We start from the raw sequence: 19,869 nt of genomic DNA on the forward strand, positions 1-19,869 counted from the left end.
AACCAATACTGGTTATTATGAATAATAAAAATAAAACTGAATAAATCAATTAGTCAATTTTATTATTGTTAAATTCAATTTACATTATCATCTTTTTACAAGAAAACAAATCTCATTTTCACAAAAATAAAATACAATCTCCATTTCTTAAAAATAAAATAAAATTACAATCCCATCAAAATTCATCACTGTCCTTTAAAAATCACTGGACAAAGCTCATCCTGATCTGTATTTTAGCTCTGATTTTGAGATTAATGGTGTAATTATTCCAGATCCGGTTCCTCCAACAAAAATATGAATTTGGGTCCTGCATTTAGTTACAAAAAATACAAAGATCAGAGCTAACTCATAACATAAAATCAAACTGTCAACTTTTTAACAAATAAAATCCACGTCTAGCAAAAAAAAAAAAAAACACAATATATAAAATCTAAGCATTTCAGTGACAATTTTTTTTTCCATCATTTCAATTAAACTCTGCTAGAGTAAAAAAAGATTGATATAAGAAGAAGAAGAAGAAAAAGTATCGTGGTATTGACATCTACTTAAAGGAGACTCTGACCCTCGATCAAATGAGATCATCTTCAAATCATGAATAACTATTGGAAACAAATCATTTTCCTGTTCGTCTTCACTACTAACAATTACAACTTTCTCTTATCATTAATTCCTCTTCTGTCTTTTTTTTCAGTAATAATCTTCAAATCTAGAAAATACAAAAACAATAATATGAGATCATTGGAAAAAAAAAAGCTTACACCCTTGATGAACAAAATTAAGTTTCTCTCTTTGTGGAAGATAGGTAGTAGTGTTGGTAGTGATGGTCGACCGAGAGAGATTAAAGAGAGACAAAGGAGGCTGTGATCTAGATAAAGATGGGTGGTTAGCAGAGAGAGTATGAGGGAGAAAGGGAGGCGGAGAAGGGAATGGAAGAAGGATAAGGATAGGGTTAGGATTTTCCTTCTCTTTTGAGAAGAGCCATCGGACGTTCAACAAAGTATCGAATTTTTAGTGACGGTGCTACTTGGCTAGACGAATATTAACTCCAATGCTGGTTTGGATGGCTGATCACCATCTAATGTTTTAACTTTTTTACCACGTGTAAATGTCCAAGAATATCTAACGGTGCATATCGCTATTGCATCTTTATGCCTATTCTGTAGTTTTATGTCAATTTTCAGTGTTTTATTTTAATAACAAATTTACTTTTTCTTATTAAAAAGAGTTTTTTTATTTTTTTTCTTTTGATATAACCTTGTTTTAAGGGCTGCTACCACGGTATAGGTGTATAAGCATCCACATCTTAAGGATAATCCTTATAAATAAGGAGGATTAGAGACTTTTAAATATTTTCCTCTATATGGAAAATCTATATAGATAACCACAGATATACACCCACATTTTTTTTATCTATATTTTAGTCATAGTGAAAAATAAAAAGTAAATCATCCGGTTAAAAATCAACGTGATTAGTTTTCAAATTAAATTAAAAATTAAAAAGCATGTTACATCCGGTCAATCGATGACCGGACAAAGAAAAAAACTATATGTCCAGATGGCTGACCGGATGGACTACTCCAGAGAGAACCCCTCAAATACCTAGAGTATCATCCAAACTTTCAGATAGATGCAGATCTAATTCTCACCCATAATAGCAATTTTATCCATAAAATATGAACTATCACAAAGATACGGATAGTTTTTTTTTTTAATAGAGGAGTCTTCTGCGTGGAACTAAGTGAGTGTTATTTATAGCTGAAAAATTGATGTCTAAATAAACAAATTTATTTAATTTGGAATAAAATTATCTAAATCTTTAAGCAAATACAATGACATCAAATCTAGAATGGATATACTTTATTGGAATTGAATTATGTGAGCTTTGTTGGAATCGAATTATGTAGGCATGCCAATTAAATTGAAGAAACTTTAGAGTCGGATGAAGAGTAATAAACAGCTATAAAGGAATATTTACTGGTCTGAATGGAGTCTGTCCTAGCGAACTATGTCATAATGACTTGTTAAACGTATGTAAAATGGCATTTTGGATAATTGTTAATGTAACTCTAATAACTTGAGTAAGCATTGAATGGATAAATTGGAGAACATGGTATCTTGGTAATTTTCACGGACACATGAAAATTTGTTTCCCTTTTCAAGGCGAGTGTAATTTAGTCATGTGCACGGGCACCTAAAAATTTATTTATCTTTTTCGGTGAGGGTAATTTGGTCATATTCACGGACAACGAAAAATTTGTTGCCTCTTTTAGGATAGGATATTTGGTAATTTTCACGGGCACATGAAAGTTTGTTTCCCTTTCCGGTGACAGTAATTTGGTCATTTTCCCGAATGCATGAAAAATCCGCTGAGGGACCATCAATATATGATATCTTACTTCCAAAGCACATTTGAATGAGAACATATGGTCTATATCTAGTAATCTTGTAAACTGAGTATGAAACCCAGATGGCTGAATCCACTGAGGGACCATAAATATATGATATCTTGCTTCCGAAACTCATTTGGCCGGGAGTGGACTACTATAAGTCGGAAACTTCGTAAGAACGATAAATCCAATCATTCATATGTAAGATTCCATCGGAACTCTGAAACCTTAAACAAACCTTTTTTTTGTCGACTACGAGAAAGAAAGTGGCTCCAAGATGAAAACCTGACCAGGAGTAGGACTACTATAAATCGGGAAACTTCGTAAGAACGATGAATCTAACCATTTACTAGTAAGATTCTATCAGAATATTCTCTGAACCCTTAAACAAACCCTTTTTTGGCGACTACGAGAAAAAAAATGGCTCCGAGCTCGAAACCTGGCCGGGAGTGGGAAAACGAAAAAGCATACCACAGAAAAGAAAAAGCTAAAATATATATAAAAATCATTACACATGAAAATTGTACTACAAAAACCTAATAGCATTTCGTAGGGTTGTGAGACATCATATAACAACTCTTCATTCTTCTTGTCTGAAACAACATATGAAAACTCTTCCTTCTTCTAGTGTGAAACAACATATGACAACTCTTATTTCTTGTTGTGTGAAACAACATATGATAACTCTGTTTACCAGTAGCACTAAATTCTCTAACAACTCTTCATTAAAGTCAACAGTATGCATACCTATGATTCACGAATTCAAGCTCAAGGGGTATGCGTATCACTGTCAGCTCGTGAAAGTCATGTCCAAGGGGTATGCAAACCGTACCTTCCCATATTCTCGAAAATAAAACCAACTAAATGATCTTTGGAAATATGTATATAGAGTTTATATTTTTGTAGTTAAAGAGAGGATAAATTAGGATTTTATGATTTCTCAATGTGAGTTACAAGAGGTTGAGCACGAACATTCTTCGCCTAAACCACACACAAAGGTAGTTCAAAGGTATGCTTATCGGGTATGCATACCTCTGATTCACGAATGCAGGCTCAAGGGGTATGCATATAACTGACAGCTTGTGAAAGTCAAATCCAAGGGGTATGCGTACCTTCCCCAACTCAAACCCAAGGAGTATGCGTACCATTGGCAGCTCGTGAAAGCTGCTTGATTCCATAACAAAATTCACGTTTATTTAGAGCCATTCACTTTCCCTTTTTACCAGCCAAACATATTTTGAATTGTTGATTTATGGTAGCTTGAAGTAAATAGCTACTAACCTACTATTCTACTCGCTATGTACTACTCGGAAAAATGCTGGAGCAACCCACAAATTTGTTTACTTGCTACGATATAATGGAAACAGGTTAATAGCAGCCAAAGTGTTTGGTGATTGCAAACAAGTTTGCTTAACTGTAAAAGCGACCAAACTTTTGTGATTTTGCTGAGATTTTGGTCGCTTAAACCAAGTTTTCTTGTAGTGCTATAATCATTTCTCCACCAGTGATAAAATTATCTCTCTCAAACAAACTCTATTTATACTTCTGGGATAATCCCAATTTCGCGATTTTGGGGTTTCTTAGGGTTTCACTCTCGTCTTCGTTGTATCCTTGTAATCGAGGTTTCAGTTTTATCTATTTTGTTATTGATCGATATGGATAATAACAATTGGGAGCCTGCCAAAATCGAACCTAAATGGATGCTACTGATTGGAGAACACAACTTCAACTTGATTCTCGACAGAGAATTGTTACCAAGATGTAAGCTGATTACTGTTGTTTGGTTTTAACTTGTGAATTAGCCTGGGCAAAGTGGTCACGCTATTATTATTTTTTTTATAAATTTAGTAGTGATTATTTATTTCAAACTTGGATTGGACACTTTCACTTAAGCAGTAAAAGGGAGTTCTGATTTCGATTTATGATATGTGGGGAGTAATATTGCTGTAAGAGAAGAATTCTATATCGAGCGTTTATTTTGTGTAACATAGTTTTTTTGAATGAGAGATATTCTTGGTTTGATCCTTGGAAGTATCTCTACAAGAGATTTCTGTGTCATTTTTTTTCTTTGCTAATTGGAGGGCGTATATCATAATCTGACGCTTGATATGATCTTTGTTACCTGTTAGTTATCTTTCAATAACTTGCAGTTGGTTTGACTACTCTTCTTAGTTATAATTTTATCTTAAACTTACTGCGTTTCATTCTCGTAGAATGGAAACTCTAAAACGATGCGTTATAATTTCTGGGCCAGAGGGATTGGTGGAGCTTAATAAAATTGCTGTTAGATTCGAGGAAAAAATATTCACTGCTGCCACAAGTCAGGTATCATTATTCAATTTGGCATCGACATTGTAGTAATTGTATTGCTTTACTAGTTCTTCTATTCATGAGTGAGCATGATTTTCCTATTTTCAGCATGGATTCACCAAAATAAGCAGAATTTTGTCACTTTCTGTTGAGTAGAAATTAGAATTGTAGCATTTATTTGGTGTTTTAATTATTTAGATTTGTAACTGAATTCTGGGATTACATAAACTAAAAAAGAGTTGGGAACTGTAGGATTATTTGATAGAGGTATTCAAGATTCAAGCCATTCTTGTCGTAGTGATCTTTTATGATGCACTAATAACTGGATTTTTAATATGTTGTAGAAAATCTTCTGGTGTAATTCACACGTGACTGGCAAGTACCTGTAATATCTTGTCCAATTTGATATGATAACCTTTTACATAGAATAATCATGATACATATGGAGTGCACACGACATTTCGTGTACACATCTTGCTGAACTCGAGTTATTTCGTGAAATTTATATGTATTCTGCTGATGGGAAATTTTGTGTGAAACTTCAATTGCTTAGACCCACTTGTTTCTAGATTGGTGCTTAACGGGGTCTCAATTTCATCGAGTTCTCACTCCAGAATGTACTTTATTACCCGAAAGACCTGAGTAGCAGTAGCTTGGGGATTGCTTGCGGGAGTTTGCCCGATAAGCCAATGTTGAATATGCGTTCTGTGTGGTATGCCTTTCCCTGTTTTGTTAATCTTCTTGGAAAGATCCGACTGGAGATGGTCGATTTAAATGCTTTAGTATGATAGTCGAACTGAATTGTTACCCTTTTGGTATGTCCTTGTATTAATGGGTTATGATGAGTTCAAAGGACACACACTTAACCGTGTAATTCAGCACATCTTCACTGCTTTTCTGACTTTTGAGTAGTAATTCTTTTTTCCGTTACAGATGTGATTTAACTTTCTTTATGATACAATCTCCTTATCCATCTCTCCATCTCACTCCAAACCAGAATCTCCTTAGCTGAGGTTTGTAACAGAATAATGTCTATGTTGTTAGGAAGCTCCATGGTCTGTCACCCGGTCGATACTCGATAGGTTTAGATGCTTGCACAACATTGTTTTAGTTTCCATAAATAATTTTGAATCCCATTTGTGCACTCTTCTCTGTGTTATAGATGGTTGTTTTGTCACTTTACATTCTGTTAGGTATAAGTTCTAAGCAGTTTCAGGCTGTTAAGTTTTTTTCAGAGGAATAGAGGATGTACTGGCCTCTACATAGAAAAATGATTTGTCGTTGAGAACTGGGTAAAAATGAGTTACATCCCGTGTAAATCATCGTTACTGAAATCTGTTTATCATCTCTGCATCGATTATTATTTTTTGCCAGTACTCTGTGGTCGTATTATGCTCAACAATCTTTTCTTTATACATGCAGCACTCTTGGAATCTAACTCAATTAATTTTGTCAATTCAGACGGATTATCTACGAAAAATATCTTTGAAGATGCTAACAATGGAGACAAAATCTAAGACAAATGGAGTTGCTAATTCTTTGCCATTAAATACTGGTGGTGGTAGCCAAAATCCTCAAGATCCAGGTTAGAAAGATAGCCGGTGGAAAATATTTTATTGATGCTAAATTGAATCTTATAAGGAATTTTGGTAGTATGTACTGACTATGGTATAGTGTTAAAGATTTACACATGCATTAGTTATTATCAGTTGTTGTGATTTATTGGTCACCTGATTATTTTTTTTTCTTCCTGTCATTGTACCGAAATAGCGTGTCAGTGTGCAGTCCGAAGTGCGCAACCCAGGGCAGTCACAAATTCCTTTAGACAACCAGTCTCAAGCACGGCAGCAGCTGTTATCCCAGAATATTCAGAATAACATTGCAAATTCTGGGATCCAAGGACCTGTGGCATCGTCTTCTACATTGCCATCTGGGGCCAATCTCACTCAGTCCTTACACCGACTTCGTCTGTGAATCTAGGATCTAATAATTGACTGGCAACTAAAAACGTTCATATTTTGTTTTCATGTTTGGTGGTGATATGACAATTATTTATTCCTTTTATGGGAAGAAATCAACATTCCCCATAACTTTGTTTCTCAATTCGCTCTTCTTCTTCAGTTTTATCAGCCCGTTTTCTTTTTTTTATTAAATCAAACCACGAAGTGGCCCTTCAGACGCGTTTTGGGGCTGAGGCACAAGAAAATCGCGCCCTTTCTAAAACACTGGACATAATATAGAGAAAGCTGCAACCAAGCACACAAAGGGGAATGGCAACTCCCTGTGAGAGGTTCACGCAGCATAAACGCGTGCAGTACTCTGAAGCCTTTCCACTCCTGAATTCAACTATTTTCTCATATTTAGTTTTAAAACAATGTCTTACTATGCTTTTGTTGGATGTAAATCCAGGGATGATTTATACACAAAATTAGGATACATATAACAACTTTTAAGTTCTTACAAGCTGCGGAGTAAGCCTAATACAGATACACCATTTATTTTGTTGGAAGTACAATTATAACTTGTACTTTAAACCAAAATGCAGTAAACCAAGAAAACGCGTGCAGTACTCTGAAGTCTCAATTACGTCACTAGTACCAGAACTCTTGCAGAATATGAAAGCACATTCCGTCAGCATATTTATTTTCTTCCAGTATCTGATTCGAATGGATTGAAACGAGTGCTGATGGCAAGTATGATTGGATTGGCCATGGGTACAATTACTCCAGGTCGTTCGGTCATGTCAACTACTTTGCTTCCATTAATGCCGACTACCTTCCAATCTAAGCATTGGATTATAGCGGCCAATAATGTTGGACCTTCAAGTAAAGACAATCCAATTCCAGGGCATCCTCTCCTACCAGTACCAAATGGCAACAAATCGAAGTGTGGACCCCTGACATCCCTATTCATTCGGCTAGTGCTATCTTGATCACATTTACCATTAACACCTTCATGGAGAGCCGAATTCTGTGTCATCGACATCATAAACCTCTCAGGCCGAAATTCTAAAGGGTCTTTCCAGTAGCTGGGGTTCCTAGTGATGGACCATACATTGACAAACAGCCAAGTCTTGGCTGGGATGTCATAGCCTGCTACCGTGCAATCTTTGGCGGATTCTCTTAAAAGCATGGGTACAGGAGGGTGAAGACGAAGCACTTCTTTGAAGATAGCTTGAATGTAAGGAAGATTTGGTAGATCAGATTCATCCACCAACCTGACATTCTTTCCCACAACAGAATCTATTTCTCCTCTTGCTTTCTCAAGCATGCATTGATGATTAATGAGCTCCCCTAGCGCCCATTCGACTGAACTAGCTGTTGTATCTATTCCAGCCGTCATGATATCCTAATATAACCTCAAAATCAAATAAGAAAAAATAAGTAATAATATGCCTCTTAAAGAAACAATCTTCAAGCCACCTAGACATATGGCAACAAACTTGGATTAATTGATTTATGTAAACAAACTTGGATCAATTGTCAGATATGCATGCATTATTCTAAATAGCTCTGGAGGAAAGAAGGCGAGAGACTTACCAAGAGGAAGGCCTTGATATTAGCTCTAGTGAGTTTCATCTCTGAGTTCATATCTTCAGACACATCAAGTAATATATCCAATAAATCTTTCGCCATATTACAACCGGTACCGACGTTAACAGTCGTCCTTTCTTTCTTAGTTCTAGCTTCTTCACGTTCATGCATGATTCTGTCAAGTAAAATATCATATCTGCGTCTTATATCAGTAGATTTCTTAAGGTACCCTTGCAAATCCATGTTCCTTAGAAACCAAAAAGCATCCGAGAGATTGAACTGACCAAAAATCTTTGTAACCTCCCTAACAAGGGAGCGAATCTCCTCCCCTTCTTTGCTACTTGTAGAAAACTTGACACTGCCCATCATTCGCATAATTATGTTATTTGAAAGATTCAGGAGTTCTTCTGAAACGTTTACTCTATCCCCATTGGTAGAGTTTCTTATCAACAGCTGAACTAAGTTATGGATCTCATCTCTTCGGATGTGGCGATGTTTCACCAGAGCCTGGCCACCGAGTAACTCAGACATCAAAACCTTTTTCATGAATCTCCACACGGTTCCTGAAGGAGCAAAAGCGAAGCCAGCTGAGTTGTAATTGATGTAATTGACGGCTATGGTTACAGGGCGTGAAGCAAAGTTTAGTTCGTTGGTTGTGAGAAATTCTTTTGCTAATTCAGGAGAAGAAACGACCATGCATGAAATGGAACCTAGGCGAAGATAGATCAATGAACCATATTGGATTGAGAGTTTGTGAAAAGATCGGTAAGGGACTGCAGAAATGAGATGCATATGACCAATGATTGGCAAGGATATGGGACTTGGTGGGAGTCTGCGCCCTACTCGTTTCTTGAAGTGAAAGACGATATCAAGCATAACCAACAGACAAATGAAGAAGGCAATTGCACAAAAGAAGATGTTAACCGCCATTATCAATTCACAGCAAGAGTGGAGCATAAAGTAACTGCAAGTCAATAACTACACAGAACAGTCTAATGTGTATGGAGATAATTTCAATCAAATAACAAAGGCTATTTAGTTCCTGCTTTTAATGTGCAATAGCTACTTCCTAATTGCGAATAATGTAACAGAACCTCATTCAATTTGTCGCTGATATTTGTAAATGGTGATTTAAGAGCTAAGTTAACTGAGGCAATAGGTGTCTTGTCTCTAAACGGTGATTTAGAAGCTCCTCATATACTGGCAGCCGATGTGTTGCATAAATGAAGAACTTTGAGTTCGGAAGAATGCTTTAAGATAAGATATACTTGAGCCGGCAACTCAAAATGTGAATTTGCCCGTAATACGCCCGCTTACTTGACAAATAAAAGTTGTTCCCCACCATAGTAGTACGATGATAATATTATTTGGCAAGTTGCTCATTTCCACATGGAGTTGTCTTCGTTTACCTGATAAAAGAGGATGCAAGTGGTCCAGCTTTAAATAAAAAGTAGGACCTCCAAAATAAAATCATAGAAAACGTGAAATTGGTATTGGTGTGCGCATTAGGCTGACTGGCTGAGTTTATGCAATACGGGATTGGCCCTTACCTTAGATGCATTCTACAAGGCGGAGACTAAGCTTAGTGAGGGACAACTTCGCCAATAAGTCATTTGCCTAGTTCTAACTTTGACTAAAGTCATGGAAAGTTTTTTTTTTTTTCTTTTTTTTTTTTTTGAATAGGAGAGAAGATACCGTACATAATTAATAATTAACCTAGATTAATTGGCCGTTAATTTAGTTTTATGAAACACAGATACTTCAATATTGCTGACGTATCCGTTTTTATCTAGGGAATCATTGGAAATTCCCGGCGGGTCATGTTATTCCTTGCTATAATTCTCTCGATGTCAAGCTTAGGGAAAGTTTTTCAATTCCCCGTTTATGAATTTCAATTTTGTCGTATCGCGTCTCTTTCTTAGTATATAAGGAATATCTTGCGATTATATCTTCCAATTTTCCTCCCAAAATATATCAATTTAGTTATGTCACCTCACAGAAGAGCGACAACGTTAGAAACATCTCACGGAGGGAACTACCTGCAAAAATACGAAAAACATGACAAACTTTGTCGGGAACTCCGTATAAGTCAGTTCCCTAGCCTCCTCAAATTCATTATTTGCCTCAAACGGACCGATGCAGAAATTTCGTCCTGCTCACGCTCACTGTATTTAGACCTCATATATATATATAATCAGTATCCTTGAAAAATACTTGTTGCTCACATTCCAAATGGTAGGGAAATAACTCAACACTTGGATTGCGATATTGAATGTCTTATATTTGTTTTAGAACCACACTTTTAAACAATCTATTTTTTTTATTCCATGTCTTATCCCGATTCAACTTGTTTGAGTATGATTTAACAACTGAAACCTGTTTTCTCACATGTACACACGATACATGTTGACTTAGCCACCAATCCTAACCGGTTTTTTTATGGAAGGGGATTAGAGATTTCAAAGCGAATTTAATGATCGTGCAAACGAATAAATATGTACATCCAACAATTGAAAAAACTTGACTGAATCTCAAAAATCACAATATTGCAACCAATATTTTCGAATACACAACTATGTATATGTTAAAAAAAGAATGAAGTGAAATTATTCATATACAATCTGTCCATGAAGTATTGCAGACCGCCCTCTTCACCCACATGCAGAAACCTGATGTTTCCCTGTTTTCCTCGCATCCCGTGAAATCAAGTCACCACGAAGAAGTTGAGGTCTGCAAAATAGATAAACATAAAATTTCTGAAAAATCCATTATTCCAAGACATAAAATATGCAGGAAATAGCTGGTCCAAAATCCATTAAAATTAATGTGTTAGTTGGTCCTGTTTTTAATAGTCGAAAGTATATTTAGTTAGTCGGGTCATAACAGAAGAGAAAAGTACCCGCATATTTAGTTGGTCGTATCATATTATAGTGTGTTGGTTAGTCGAGTCACACTAGTGTGTTTAATTAGTTAGATCATAGTAGTCGGGATCGGGATCGTTAGCAATTTCCAGTGTTTTATTGGTCGGGTCAAATTAGTCGGGGCCGATTAAGCAATTTGTTTCGTTAGTCGGGTCAAATTAGTCGAAACCTACAGCCCCGGCCGTATCGGCTTAGGCAATTTCCAGTGTTTTATTAGTCAAATCAAATTAGCCGAGATCACCTAAATTCTTTTGGAAATTAACATTTAGCGTTAGGATTAACCGTTTTTAATTAGGAATTTAAATTTGAATAAGAAATCTAATTATGCTAGGGTAATAATTAAATCTGAGACACTACATAATTAATGTTGCAACCGTGCAAATCTAAGTTTCAACTGACTTCAGGAGTTCATAGAGCTCGTATGAGCTAATAACCATTTGCAAGCTATAACATGTGCTCGGAAGTAGCTTTGCTCCATGAGTTGCGGTAGCTGCAGCAAGTTATGGTGCACTAATAATCGGATTTTTAATATGTTATACCTTCTTCAAATCATACTCTACTGCCTTTCCTCTTTGATTTCGGTACGCTTCCCCTGAGTGGCCCCTTGTGGTTGTGGATCGCTGCTTTGATTCGCTGTTAAATTATCCCCAAGGCTACTTGCTGCATCCTCATCATCATCATCATCCGAGTCCTCCTCTTTCGACCAGCAAGTAACCTCAACTGTGATAATACAAGTATCATCCACAATATAGCCTTTATAAGGGTCATGGAGTTCATTAAGAGGCATGAATTCTGGCCAACCCCAAGCTGCAGTACTTCCTTCAAGAAAATTCTGCTTTCCTTCTGCAGTATCGAAGAAGTCATAAGTGAAATCGAATGTAAACAAATCTTATTCAATAGTAGATAGATACATACCCTTTCTGACTGCGGTGTTGGGATCAATTTGACTAGCAATCGCAAAACTGATCTCCGTGCTGACGGTTTTTGGCAATTCGACCGGGACTAGGAAGATTGATAAGTGGTAATACACTTTCTCCCTTCCCTTTGGATAAATACATGCTTTCCTAATAAGAGAAGATTCAAATTAATCAAAAGTTGTAGAAACGTTGCAGAAGAAGAAGAAATGATTCATAAACTAGTTAAAGATTAGGTTCAGAAGATTTGTACCATTTAAAACAACCAACAGAGAAAACATCACTCTCAGATAACATCTGTGTAGTTTTTGAAAAGTTTTTGATCTTCCAATTGAATTTTATTGTTGAAGATGAAGATGAAGAGATCTTTTCTATTTCGGATGCTAATGCCATTTGAGTAAACACTGGATGAAACAAGGTCTTTGAATTTTCTTACAACATTTTGGATTATAAACAGATGTACTCCTATATTTATATCCGACTTAAAAATGTACCCCCGTTTTTTTCCTATTTACAAATATAGGCCTTTGGATGTTTTCCATCCAAAAACGTTAATAAAGTCAATTTCTCGGTCATATGGTCAATTTATCCTTGAGTGAGATGAGAAAATGAAGTGTAAGATTACACGTATACCCTCCGGTGGAATTGTAACCATTGATTGAAAATGAAAGACTGAATCTCATCCTTTCGTCTATACCTAATACTTATCTTTGCCCAAAATAGAAAACATCTTTCTTCTTATGTTCTTCAGTTCTTCCCCGAGCAGCAAAACCTTCGGTCTCCTTCTTCTTTAATTCCTCCTCGAGAAGCAACACGCAAACACCTGCAATCGTTGTTACAAATACAACAGCTACCAGCACGGCAACACCGTATTTCTCTTTTTCCTTTTCACCTCAATCCCAAGCACTCATGTACTAATTCGTTTCCCTAATTTGAAATATCTGTTTGTATAGACTTATTTGATAATGGGTTTTCATATTTATGTGCTATTATGATTCTAAGAATGTTTAATTTGGTGAATTGATCTTTAAATTTTCTGCTGCTGTTTGATTTTCTGTAACCCTAACAATTAAAATGGATTCATGTTTTCATTTATTTGGTATAATTTGCCTTAATCTATTGATACTGGATTCGATTTTTCCTGGGGTATATTTAGTTGATTGATATTGGATTCATTGTTTAATTAACTATTTTGGTTTCACAGTTCTACTTTGCCCTAATCGAGTGATACTGGGTTTACTTTTGAATTCGTTCCTTTCTCCCTAATTAATTTTGTGCATTGATATTCGATTTCATTTCTTACTGTTATAGTTATACTGAGGAGAGGGATTTATATTTGTTTGATTGTTTTGATTTGAGATTTCTTAAAATAGAATTTTTGAATTTATATATATTCCAAAAACACCAAAGAATAATGCTTCTCTGGTCCATTTTATTAATAGAAACTAGTGCTTACTAGAGTTTTGATACTTCGATTCTATATTTATATGAACATATGGCCTCCATAGCTGTAGAGAAAACAAGTGTTGCATAGTTGCGTGTGAAGTTTTTTGGGATTTTGGTGGTTAAAATGTTAATATGTGGGTGTTTTGTAGTGCGGAGTGGCTTCACACGGACTCAAGAAGAACAACTGTAGGAGTGGATATAGACCTTGAGAAAGTTGAATGGAGCTCAAGGAATAATGTTGATGAAAATGGGGTTGATGGTACTATTTAATAGGGATGTACTGAAACTTAAGGATGCTAGGCTCCATATGCTCCACAGTAGAACAAGGGATAAGCCTCCACTATAATATCTGGAAGCAGCAACTCAAGATTCTTCGGGGGCTTGAGGTAGTTCATCTTCTTCTTCTTTTCCTGTTTCAATTAATTTTGATTACTATTAAGTAATTCGGGGGTGTGCTTCTAATAGTTTCTAATTTAGGAGTTAGATGTTTTTTTTTTTCATTTTGATTTTCTGTTCAATTGGGATTTGTTTCAAGAAGATACTTGGTTATGAGATCTGGGTTTTAAACCAAGTTAATTTTCTTTTTTTGGGTTGTTTAGTAAAGTTTTTTTGCTGTATTTGTTAGGGACAGTGGCAAAATGAAAAATGATCTTCTCTGTTTGTTTCGGTTACGATTTATGTAACTACAGTTTGCAACTTGAGAACCTTAGTAAGCTTAGATTTTTGTCTTTCATTTTGTCCCTGATATTGGGTGTCTTTTATATATGTACTCATTTTTGTTGTAGGAATCTACTATATGTTAACTGGAGCGGGAATTGTTTATGTTTAGACTCAGTTTACTTCATGGGTGTGGTTTGGGAATGTTTTGCTTACTCTTTGCCATGACTAACCATGACTCTCATGGTTGTTTGTGGATATTCAGTGAATGGTTTTACAAGCCAGTAAGGAGAGGAAACAATGGTTGCAGTTGTGATAGTTGCACAATGAGTGTTCACGTCGAGAAAAGTTAGGGAAGAACCCATTAAGCAAAGGAATAGTAATGATGATGCTTCTCTGGATTACTTGTAGGAGTTTTGTTATATTTTTTTCATCTCTAAAGCTATTAGTGATTCAGCAGTGCTTCTTCTATTTGTGGCAGATATTTTGGTGCTGCGGGCTGTGAGTTGGTCCCTTATGAGCTCGGATGTGTCATGTGAATGTGTTGTTGTAGTTTATATCAATATGAGCTGATATTTGTTTGAAGATGAAAAGGAGAAAGCTGGACGTTCAAGGAGAAGTTTGAGTTTCTTTGCAAGGTGTTTAAGGAAGCATTCAGAGTTGAGAGAGTTGTTTTGTATTGGTTACTAGAGAGTTGGCTAGATTGCTAACATGGAGAGCATCATGAAGGAACAAGCTTTGAGAGATGGAGATCAACTCTGAAATCATTATGCAGGCAATGAGAAAAATATTATAAGTTGCATTGTACTAATTTTTCAGTCTATGTAATTTTTAGGATCGCAAATACATTCTTATTACGCGTTCCATGCTCATCTTTTGAATTCATTTTAATTTTAGCGTTCTCTTTTGAAAAAAAAATAGGGTACAGATGAACTATCTGACCGAACTGATTTAACCAGAAAACTCAGTGATTTGAAGGACTGAAATGTCTTTTTAAGTGGGAAAATGTAGACAGCTGGCAAATAACTGCAGCTAACTTTCTGTTTACCGTTTTTTCAAAAAAAACAGTCAAAACAGGGGTACATTTGCAAAGTTTAAAAAAATGGGGGTACATCTGTTTAGGCATAAAAAAACAGGGGTACATCTGTATGTCACCCCCATAATTTTGTAAGGAAAGACTGTATTATTATTGTCTTTGGAAACAAAACAGCATATAAAGATGGAGTTGGCTATTCAAAAACAAACACGTTGTGACTTGTGAGAGTACATCTGACAAGGTACGGCTTAAAGATGGAGTTGAATTTTGAATTCTCAAAACATTGTGTGAATTCTAATTTCGACCCCAAATTGTGTTAACCTATGGGCACCCACCACCCAATGCTGCCCAAGTGGAATTGCGCTCACCCTCTCTCCTACCAGTACCAATGGTAACAACTCCAAATAATGACCCCTGAATTACAGCCATATTCATTTGGCTCGTGTTCAGATATGTTCAGTTGTTGCACACACTAAATTCAGGTGCTTTCAACTAATGTGTTGATGCTGCTCGGCCATGGCGCCTTGGCCCTTGTCAAAATTTACAATTTCTGAAATCATTCATTCTGGTTAAAGATGTTTGTGATATTTTAATAGCTCCTAGTGTTCTTTACAAGCCAAGTCAGCTGCTTTTTGTCAAATAGCCCTGCTTATCTTCAATTTCAAGTGCCTGAGATTGGAAATTAGATAGAAAATCAAGTCCCTCCTAAGCTATGGATTAGACTTTGCTATATTTGAGAGGCATGGTGATGATCGGGGTGAAAATATAGTCAGTTGGCACTTCTGTTTGCGGTGAGAACAGAATTTCATATAGGCTCCACAAGCGGGGCCGTTATGATACCCGGTGGCATCATTGGAGCGGCAGTCAAAGTACATCATAAGGATGAGCAAGCCCAACACATTGGACAAGTTAATGATGCGAAGTTGTTCTTTCTCCGACCCCATGAGTTGCTCAAAAATAAAAGATAGGAAGGATTTTGATTGGGTGTTTTAAGTCATGGAATCCAAAACTAAACACTAAAGCATTCGTATATAACCTTGATAATATCCGTATCCCATTCTAAATTAGCCACACTTATAATAATGTCTATGTGAATTGAAGTACTGAAATAACTTTCTACAACATTTCTTTGATCACTAAATATTCACCTATTTCGAGATACATTTCCATTGAAGTATTTCGTGAGAGTATTTACTTTCCAAATCATCCTCTATTCCTCTACTGACTGTTCTCTATGGTTTTGCTACGCTTCGCCTCTGGAACCTTGTGTGGATCTCCACTCTCTTTTACTCCATCATCTGATGAGTCCTCCTCTTTCATTGTCCAACAAGTAACCTCAATTGAGATAACACAAGTATCATCCACAATATAGCCTTTACTCGGATCATGGAGTTCACTTAGAGGCATGAATGATGTCCAGCCCCACCCTCTAGTAGTCTCTTCAAGAAATTTCTGTTTTTGTTCTGCAGAATCAAATGAACCAAAATGTAATTAAGTAAGAACAAATAAAAATATATTCTATTCTTGTAGTACTGCAACATATATACATACCCTTTCTCACTTTGTTGTTGCGATCCGTCTGACTAGTAATGGCAAAGCAATACTCCGTGTTCACCGATTTGGTCAGATCAACTGGGACTAGGTAGAGTGATAAGTGATCATACACTTTCCCCATTCCCTTTGGATAGATACATGCTCTCCTGATAATTACCAAGACAAAACTTCGGTATGGATTAAACTATCCAAAAGCAGCAGCAGAAGAAGAAATTAATGATTAATAAACTAATTAAAGGTTAGTTAGATTACCATTTAAAACTACCAGCAGTGAAAACATCACTGTATGTATACATTGTTGTAAATTCTGAAAAGTTTTTGATCTTCCAATTGAATTTAGAAGATGAAATTGAAAAGGAACCAATCTCTTCGATTTCAGTTGAGGCCATTTGAGTAAGTAAACAGTGAAAAAAGCTCTAAGAGTTTCCTTTCAATTTCTCCTTTACATCTGCTTCTTCTGAAGAGTATAATAATATTTTCTTAGTATTGGATTCCGGGTAGAAAGAGTGAAGGACTGTACAGTCTTGTCCTGGAACCAGGACAGCAAATAAAGATGGAGGTGGCTACTCACAAAGAAACGCGTGGCGAGAGTACATCTGACAGTACGGTTTAATTTGAATTTTGAATTTTCAAAAGCTTTTGTGTGGGAAACAAGTTTTGAGTTTTGTTTTGTTTTAACCTGTGGCCTGTAATCACATTTGTTAATGTCGTTTTGTTTGCCATATAACACGGATGTACAATTTATTTATTTTTTGACACCAAAGAAAAATACATTCATTAAACAGAATTAAAATTATTTGGTATTGGTCTAATTATCATCAATATTAAACTTCCTTTCCCCAATATTATCAATATTAAAGAGGTTGCGAAATGTTAATTCCATCATAAATATATTTTTTCACACCAAAGAAAAATACATTCACTCTAGGGGGAAGGAGGTTGCCAAATGTGAATACTGGCCAAAGGAGAACTAAGATGATGATTCTGGCGATGATTTGCAAAACTGTGAAGACATTGATGAAACATATATTTAATATTGTTTCTTCAAGATGTTTGGTTTTCTATTGCAAAAAAACCTTGTTGCACCTATTCTTCTAAATTTGCCATAGTAATCATGACAGTGACTATCCAAACATTCCATGAGTCTTGATGCATGGTCGTGGAATCTAAGAACCAACTCTTAATCCAAGAGGCTAGGGATGGGTGAGCGGACTGAATGTTAATAACATTCATATTCATTGAAAACCAGACTGATTTGGTATCACATCCTTTGGTTAGATGTTTTAGGGTTTTAGGACCTTGATTACGCAGTGGGCAAAGAGTGTTAATTCCATCTTTATAGAAACTTAGTTTCACCATTATCGGAACAATGTTTCGAAGGCACTTCCTGATAAAAAAATTTGTCTCTGTGTGGCGAATTAGATTTCCAGATATGTTTCCAGACTTCCTTTGGGACAAGATGAGATTGTAACTTCCTATGCTGAGAATTTAATGGATAATATGTGGATTTAACAAAGAAGATACCTTTTTTGTTTGGTTACCGTATAATAGCGTCTTGGCCGTATTGGAATAGATGCATTAGCAGAATGATTTTAGCTATGTCATCTTGGAAAACTACTTTAAATAGAGGGATATTCCACCTTCTAGGATTCTAAAGCATGAGATCACAGACATACACTATTCTTGCCGGTTCAGCATAGTTACTATTTGGAACTGGTGAATGGTCCAAACCCTTTACCCATTTGTTATACCAGACTAGAGTTTTTGTACCACACCTAACATCCTATCTGTGAAATTTCCTCACAATTTCCAGAACTTCTTTTATGCCTTTCCAAATCCAAGAGGAATTAGATGCTCAGTTTGAAGATGAAGAAAATCACAGTAAGGGGAGTATTTTGGCTTTAGAATTTTGACCCAAAGTTGATCTGATTCTGTGCAAAGCCGCCATGCTAGTTTAGTAATTAGAGTCATGTTAAACTGCTCTAATTTTCTGAAAGCTAGACCTACTCTGCTTTTGGGTTACATAGAGAATTCCAGCCAGTGAAGTTTATTCCTTTATTATTCTTATATCCCCACCAGAATTTCCTTTGTATTGCCTCAAGCTGTTTTAATGTGTGCTTGGGTAACTTAAAGAAACTCATGTAATAAGCTGGTATAGAGTTTAACATTGACTTAACAATAGTGGTTCTAGCTGAGTGATTAAGAATTTTTGAATTCCATCCACTGAGCCTATTTTCAGAAGCATCATTGATAGACTTAAAAGAGAGTGTTTTAGATTGACCTAATAAAGTTGGTAGTCCCAGATATTTGTCAGAATCACACATCTGTTTAACTCCCAGTTTCTCCACTATTTCCATTTTATGCTGATGTGACAAATCTCCTGTAATAAAGGCATCTGGCTTAGAGAAGTTAATCATCTGTCCTGATGGATTACCAAAGTTTTTAAGGATATCTAGGATAGATGATAAACTTTTTGATCAGCTTGGAAGAAGAGCAAACAATCATATTTGAATAATAGATGATTAATTGATGGAGCTTCTTTTGTCACTTTGATGTGTCTAACAAGTTGGTTATTTTCAGCTATGAATAAAGCTCGTGAAAGGTAGTCAATTTCTATGATAAAGAGATAGGGGGATAAAGGATCCACCTTATGTAATCCTCTTGTAGGAGTGTACTTTTCATAGGAACTTCCATTGAGTCTGATATAAATTTGTGTTGTCGAGATACACTGGTAGATCAGTTCTCTCTATTCTGAACAAAACCTAGAGATAAAAGCATTTTATCCAAAAATTTCCATTCCAGGCGATCAAAAACCTTGGATATATCGAGTTTTAGAGCTATATTCCCTTCTTTTTCCTTTGATCTCTTCATAGTGTGAATCAACTCATGAGATATTATAATATTATCATTGAGATACCTTTGAGGAACATAAGCTACCTGAGTCCGAGAAATAATTTTGTCCATAAAGTTTTTCATCTTCTTAACCATTAACTTGGAGATGATGTTGTAAGTACTATTACAAAGACTTATTGGTCTGTAATCATTTGGGGTAGCTGGAAATTGAGATTTTGGGATTAAGCAAATTGAGGTGTGATTTAGGTAAAAAGGTAG

At 35.8% G+C, this 19,869-nt stretch overlaps 5 protein-coding genes and 1 long non-coding RNA gene across 9 annotated transcripts; 2 read left to right on the plus strand and 4 right to left on the minus strand.

The window, feature by feature from the left end:
- The first annotated feature begins 4,083 nt into the window (after positions 1–4,083).
- LOC113308736 (mediator of RNA polymerase II transcription subunit 15a-like) lies at positions 4,084–6,779 on the plus strand. The gene is made up of 4 exons (XM_026557201.1): positions 4,084–4,148; positions 4,601–4,712; positions 6,159–6,282; positions 6,468–6,779. The coding sequence occupies exons 1-4, from the start codon at positions 4,084–4,086 to the stop codon at positions 6,572–6,574; spliced, it is 408 nt and encodes a 135-aa protein (XP_026412986.1). The 3' UTR covers positions 6,575–6,779.
- Positions 6,780–7,079: 300 nt separating this feature from the next.
- LOC113313865 (3,9-dihydroxypterocarpan 6A-monooxygenase-like) lies at positions 7,080–9,418 on the minus strand. Its single transcript, XM_026562648.1, has 2 exons — positions 8,237–9,418; positions 7,080–8,045 (listed from the first exon to the last, which is right to left on the minus strand). The coding sequence occupies exons 1-2, from the start codon at positions 9,185–9,187 to the stop codon at positions 7,338–7,340; spliced, it is 1,659 nt and encodes a 552-aa protein (XP_026418433.1). The 5' UTR covers positions 9,188–9,418; the 3' UTR covers positions 7,080–7,337.
- Positions 9,419–10,874: 1,456 nt separating this feature from the next.
- Positions 10,875–12,477, minus strand: LOC113308573 (ubiquitin carboxyl-terminal hydrolase 12-like). Of its 2 annotated transcripts, XM_026557036.1 has the most exons (4): positions 12,319–12,477; positions 12,067–12,215; positions 11,691–11,994; positions 10,875–10,960 (listed from the first exon to the last, which is right to left on the minus strand). In XM_026557036.1, the coding sequence occupies exons 1-3, from the start codon at positions 12,456–12,458 to the stop codon at positions 11,708–11,710; spliced, it is 576 nt and encodes a 191-aa protein (XP_026412821.1). In that variant the 5' UTR covers positions 12,459–12,477; the 3' UTR covers positions 10,875–10,960; positions 11,691–11,707. The 2 variants fall into 2 exon arrangements, with proteins under 2 accessions (XP_026412821.1, XP_026412819.1); XM_026557034.1 differs by lacking the exon at positions 10,875–10,960 and having other exon boundaries at positions 11,484–11,994.
- Positions 12,478–12,779: 302 nt separating this feature from the next.
- Positions 12,780–15,038, plus strand: LOC113308833. 3 transcript variants are annotated; one of them, XR_003340119.1, is made up of 4 exons: positions 12,780–12,976; positions 13,661–13,897; positions 14,297–14,547; positions 14,650–15,038. It is a non-coding gene; the product is annotated as an uncharacterized LOC113308833 (long non-coding RNA). The 3 variants fall into 3 exon arrangements; XR_003340118.1 differs by having other exon boundaries at positions 12,782–12,976; positions 14,434–15,038; XR_003340117.1 differs by having other exon boundaries at positions 12,783–12,976; positions 14,297–15,038.
- A 1,267-nt stretch (positions 15,039–16,305) lies between these two features.
- LOC113309614 (ubiquitin carboxyl-terminal hydrolase 13-like) lies at positions 16,306–17,138 on the minus strand. The gene is made up of 3 exons (XM_026558068.1): positions 17,011–17,138; positions 16,756–16,904; positions 16,306–16,667 (listed from the first exon to the last, which is right to left on the minus strand). Exons 1-3 carry the CDS (start codon positions 17,052–17,054, stop codon positions 16,423–16,425), a joined length of 438 nt encoding a protein of 145 aa, XP_026413853.1. The 5' UTR covers positions 17,055–17,138; the 3' UTR covers positions 16,306–16,422.
- Positions 17,139–18,761: 1,623 nt separating this feature from the next.
- LOC113311428 lies at positions 18,762–19,175 on the minus strand. The gene has a single exon (XM_026560269.1). It carries the CDS (start codon positions 19,173–19,175, stop codon positions 18,762–18,764), a length of 414 nt encoding a protein of 137 aa, XP_026416054.1.
- Positions 19,176–19,869: the final 694 nt, after the last annotated feature.

The sequence above is a fragment of the Papaver somniferum genome, chromosome 9 (genome assembly GCF_003573695.1).
Source record: "Papaver somniferum cultivar HN1 chromosome 9, ASM357369v1, whole genome shotgun sequence".
Taxonomy (NCBI): Eukaryota; Viridiplantae; Streptophyta; class Magnoliopsida; order Ranunculales; family Papaveraceae; genus Papaver; species Papaver somniferum.

Coding starts and splice junctions, on each gene's coding strand:
- LOC113313865 (XM_026562648.1), bottom strand. CDS start 9,187: ATGCTCCACTCTTGCTGTGAATTGATAATGGCGGTTAACATCTTCTTT. Junction 8,046..8,236: donor ATATCAAGGCCTTCCTCTTG/GTAAGTCTCTCG, acceptor AGGTTATATTAG/GATATCATGACGGCTGGAAT.
- LOC113309614 (XM_026558068.1), bottom strand. CDS start 17,054: ATGTATACATACAGTGATGTTTTCACTGCTGGTAGTTTTAAATG. Junction 16,905..17,010: donor ACTGCTGGTAGTTTTAAATG/GTAATCTAACTA, acceptor GGTAATTATCAG/GAGAGCATGTATCTATCCAA. Junction 16,668..16,755: donor CAACAACAAAGTGAGAAAGG/GTATGTATATAT, acceptor TTGATTCTGCAG/AACAAAAACAGAAATTTCTT.
- LOC113308573 (XM_026557036.1), bottom strand. CDS start 12,458: ATGGCATTAGCATCCGAAATAGAAAAGATCTCTTCATCTTCATCTTCA. Junction 12,216..12,318: donor TCTGTTGGTTGTTTTAAATG/GTACAAATCTTC, acceptor TTCTCTTATTAG/GAAAGCATGTATTTATCCAA. Junction 11,995..12,066: donor CAACACCGCAGTCAGAAAGG/GTATGTATCTAT, acceptor TCGATACTGCAG/AAGGAAAGCAGAATTTTCTT.
- LOC113308736 (XM_026557201.1), top strand. CDS start 4,084: ATGGATGCTACTGATTGGAGAACACAACTTCAACTTGATTCTCGACAG. Junction 4,713..6,158: donor TCACTGCTGCCACAAGTCAG/GTATCATTATTC, acceptor TTGTCAATTCAG/ACGGATTATCTACGAAAAAT. Junction 6,283..6,467: donor CCAAAATCCTCAAGATCCAG/GTTAGAAAGATA, acceptor GTACCGAAATAG/CGTGTCAGTGTGCAGTCCGA.
- LOC113311428 (XM_026560269.1), bottom strand. CDS start 19,175: ATGATTAACTTCTCTAAGCCAGATGCCTTTATTACAGGAGATTTGTCA.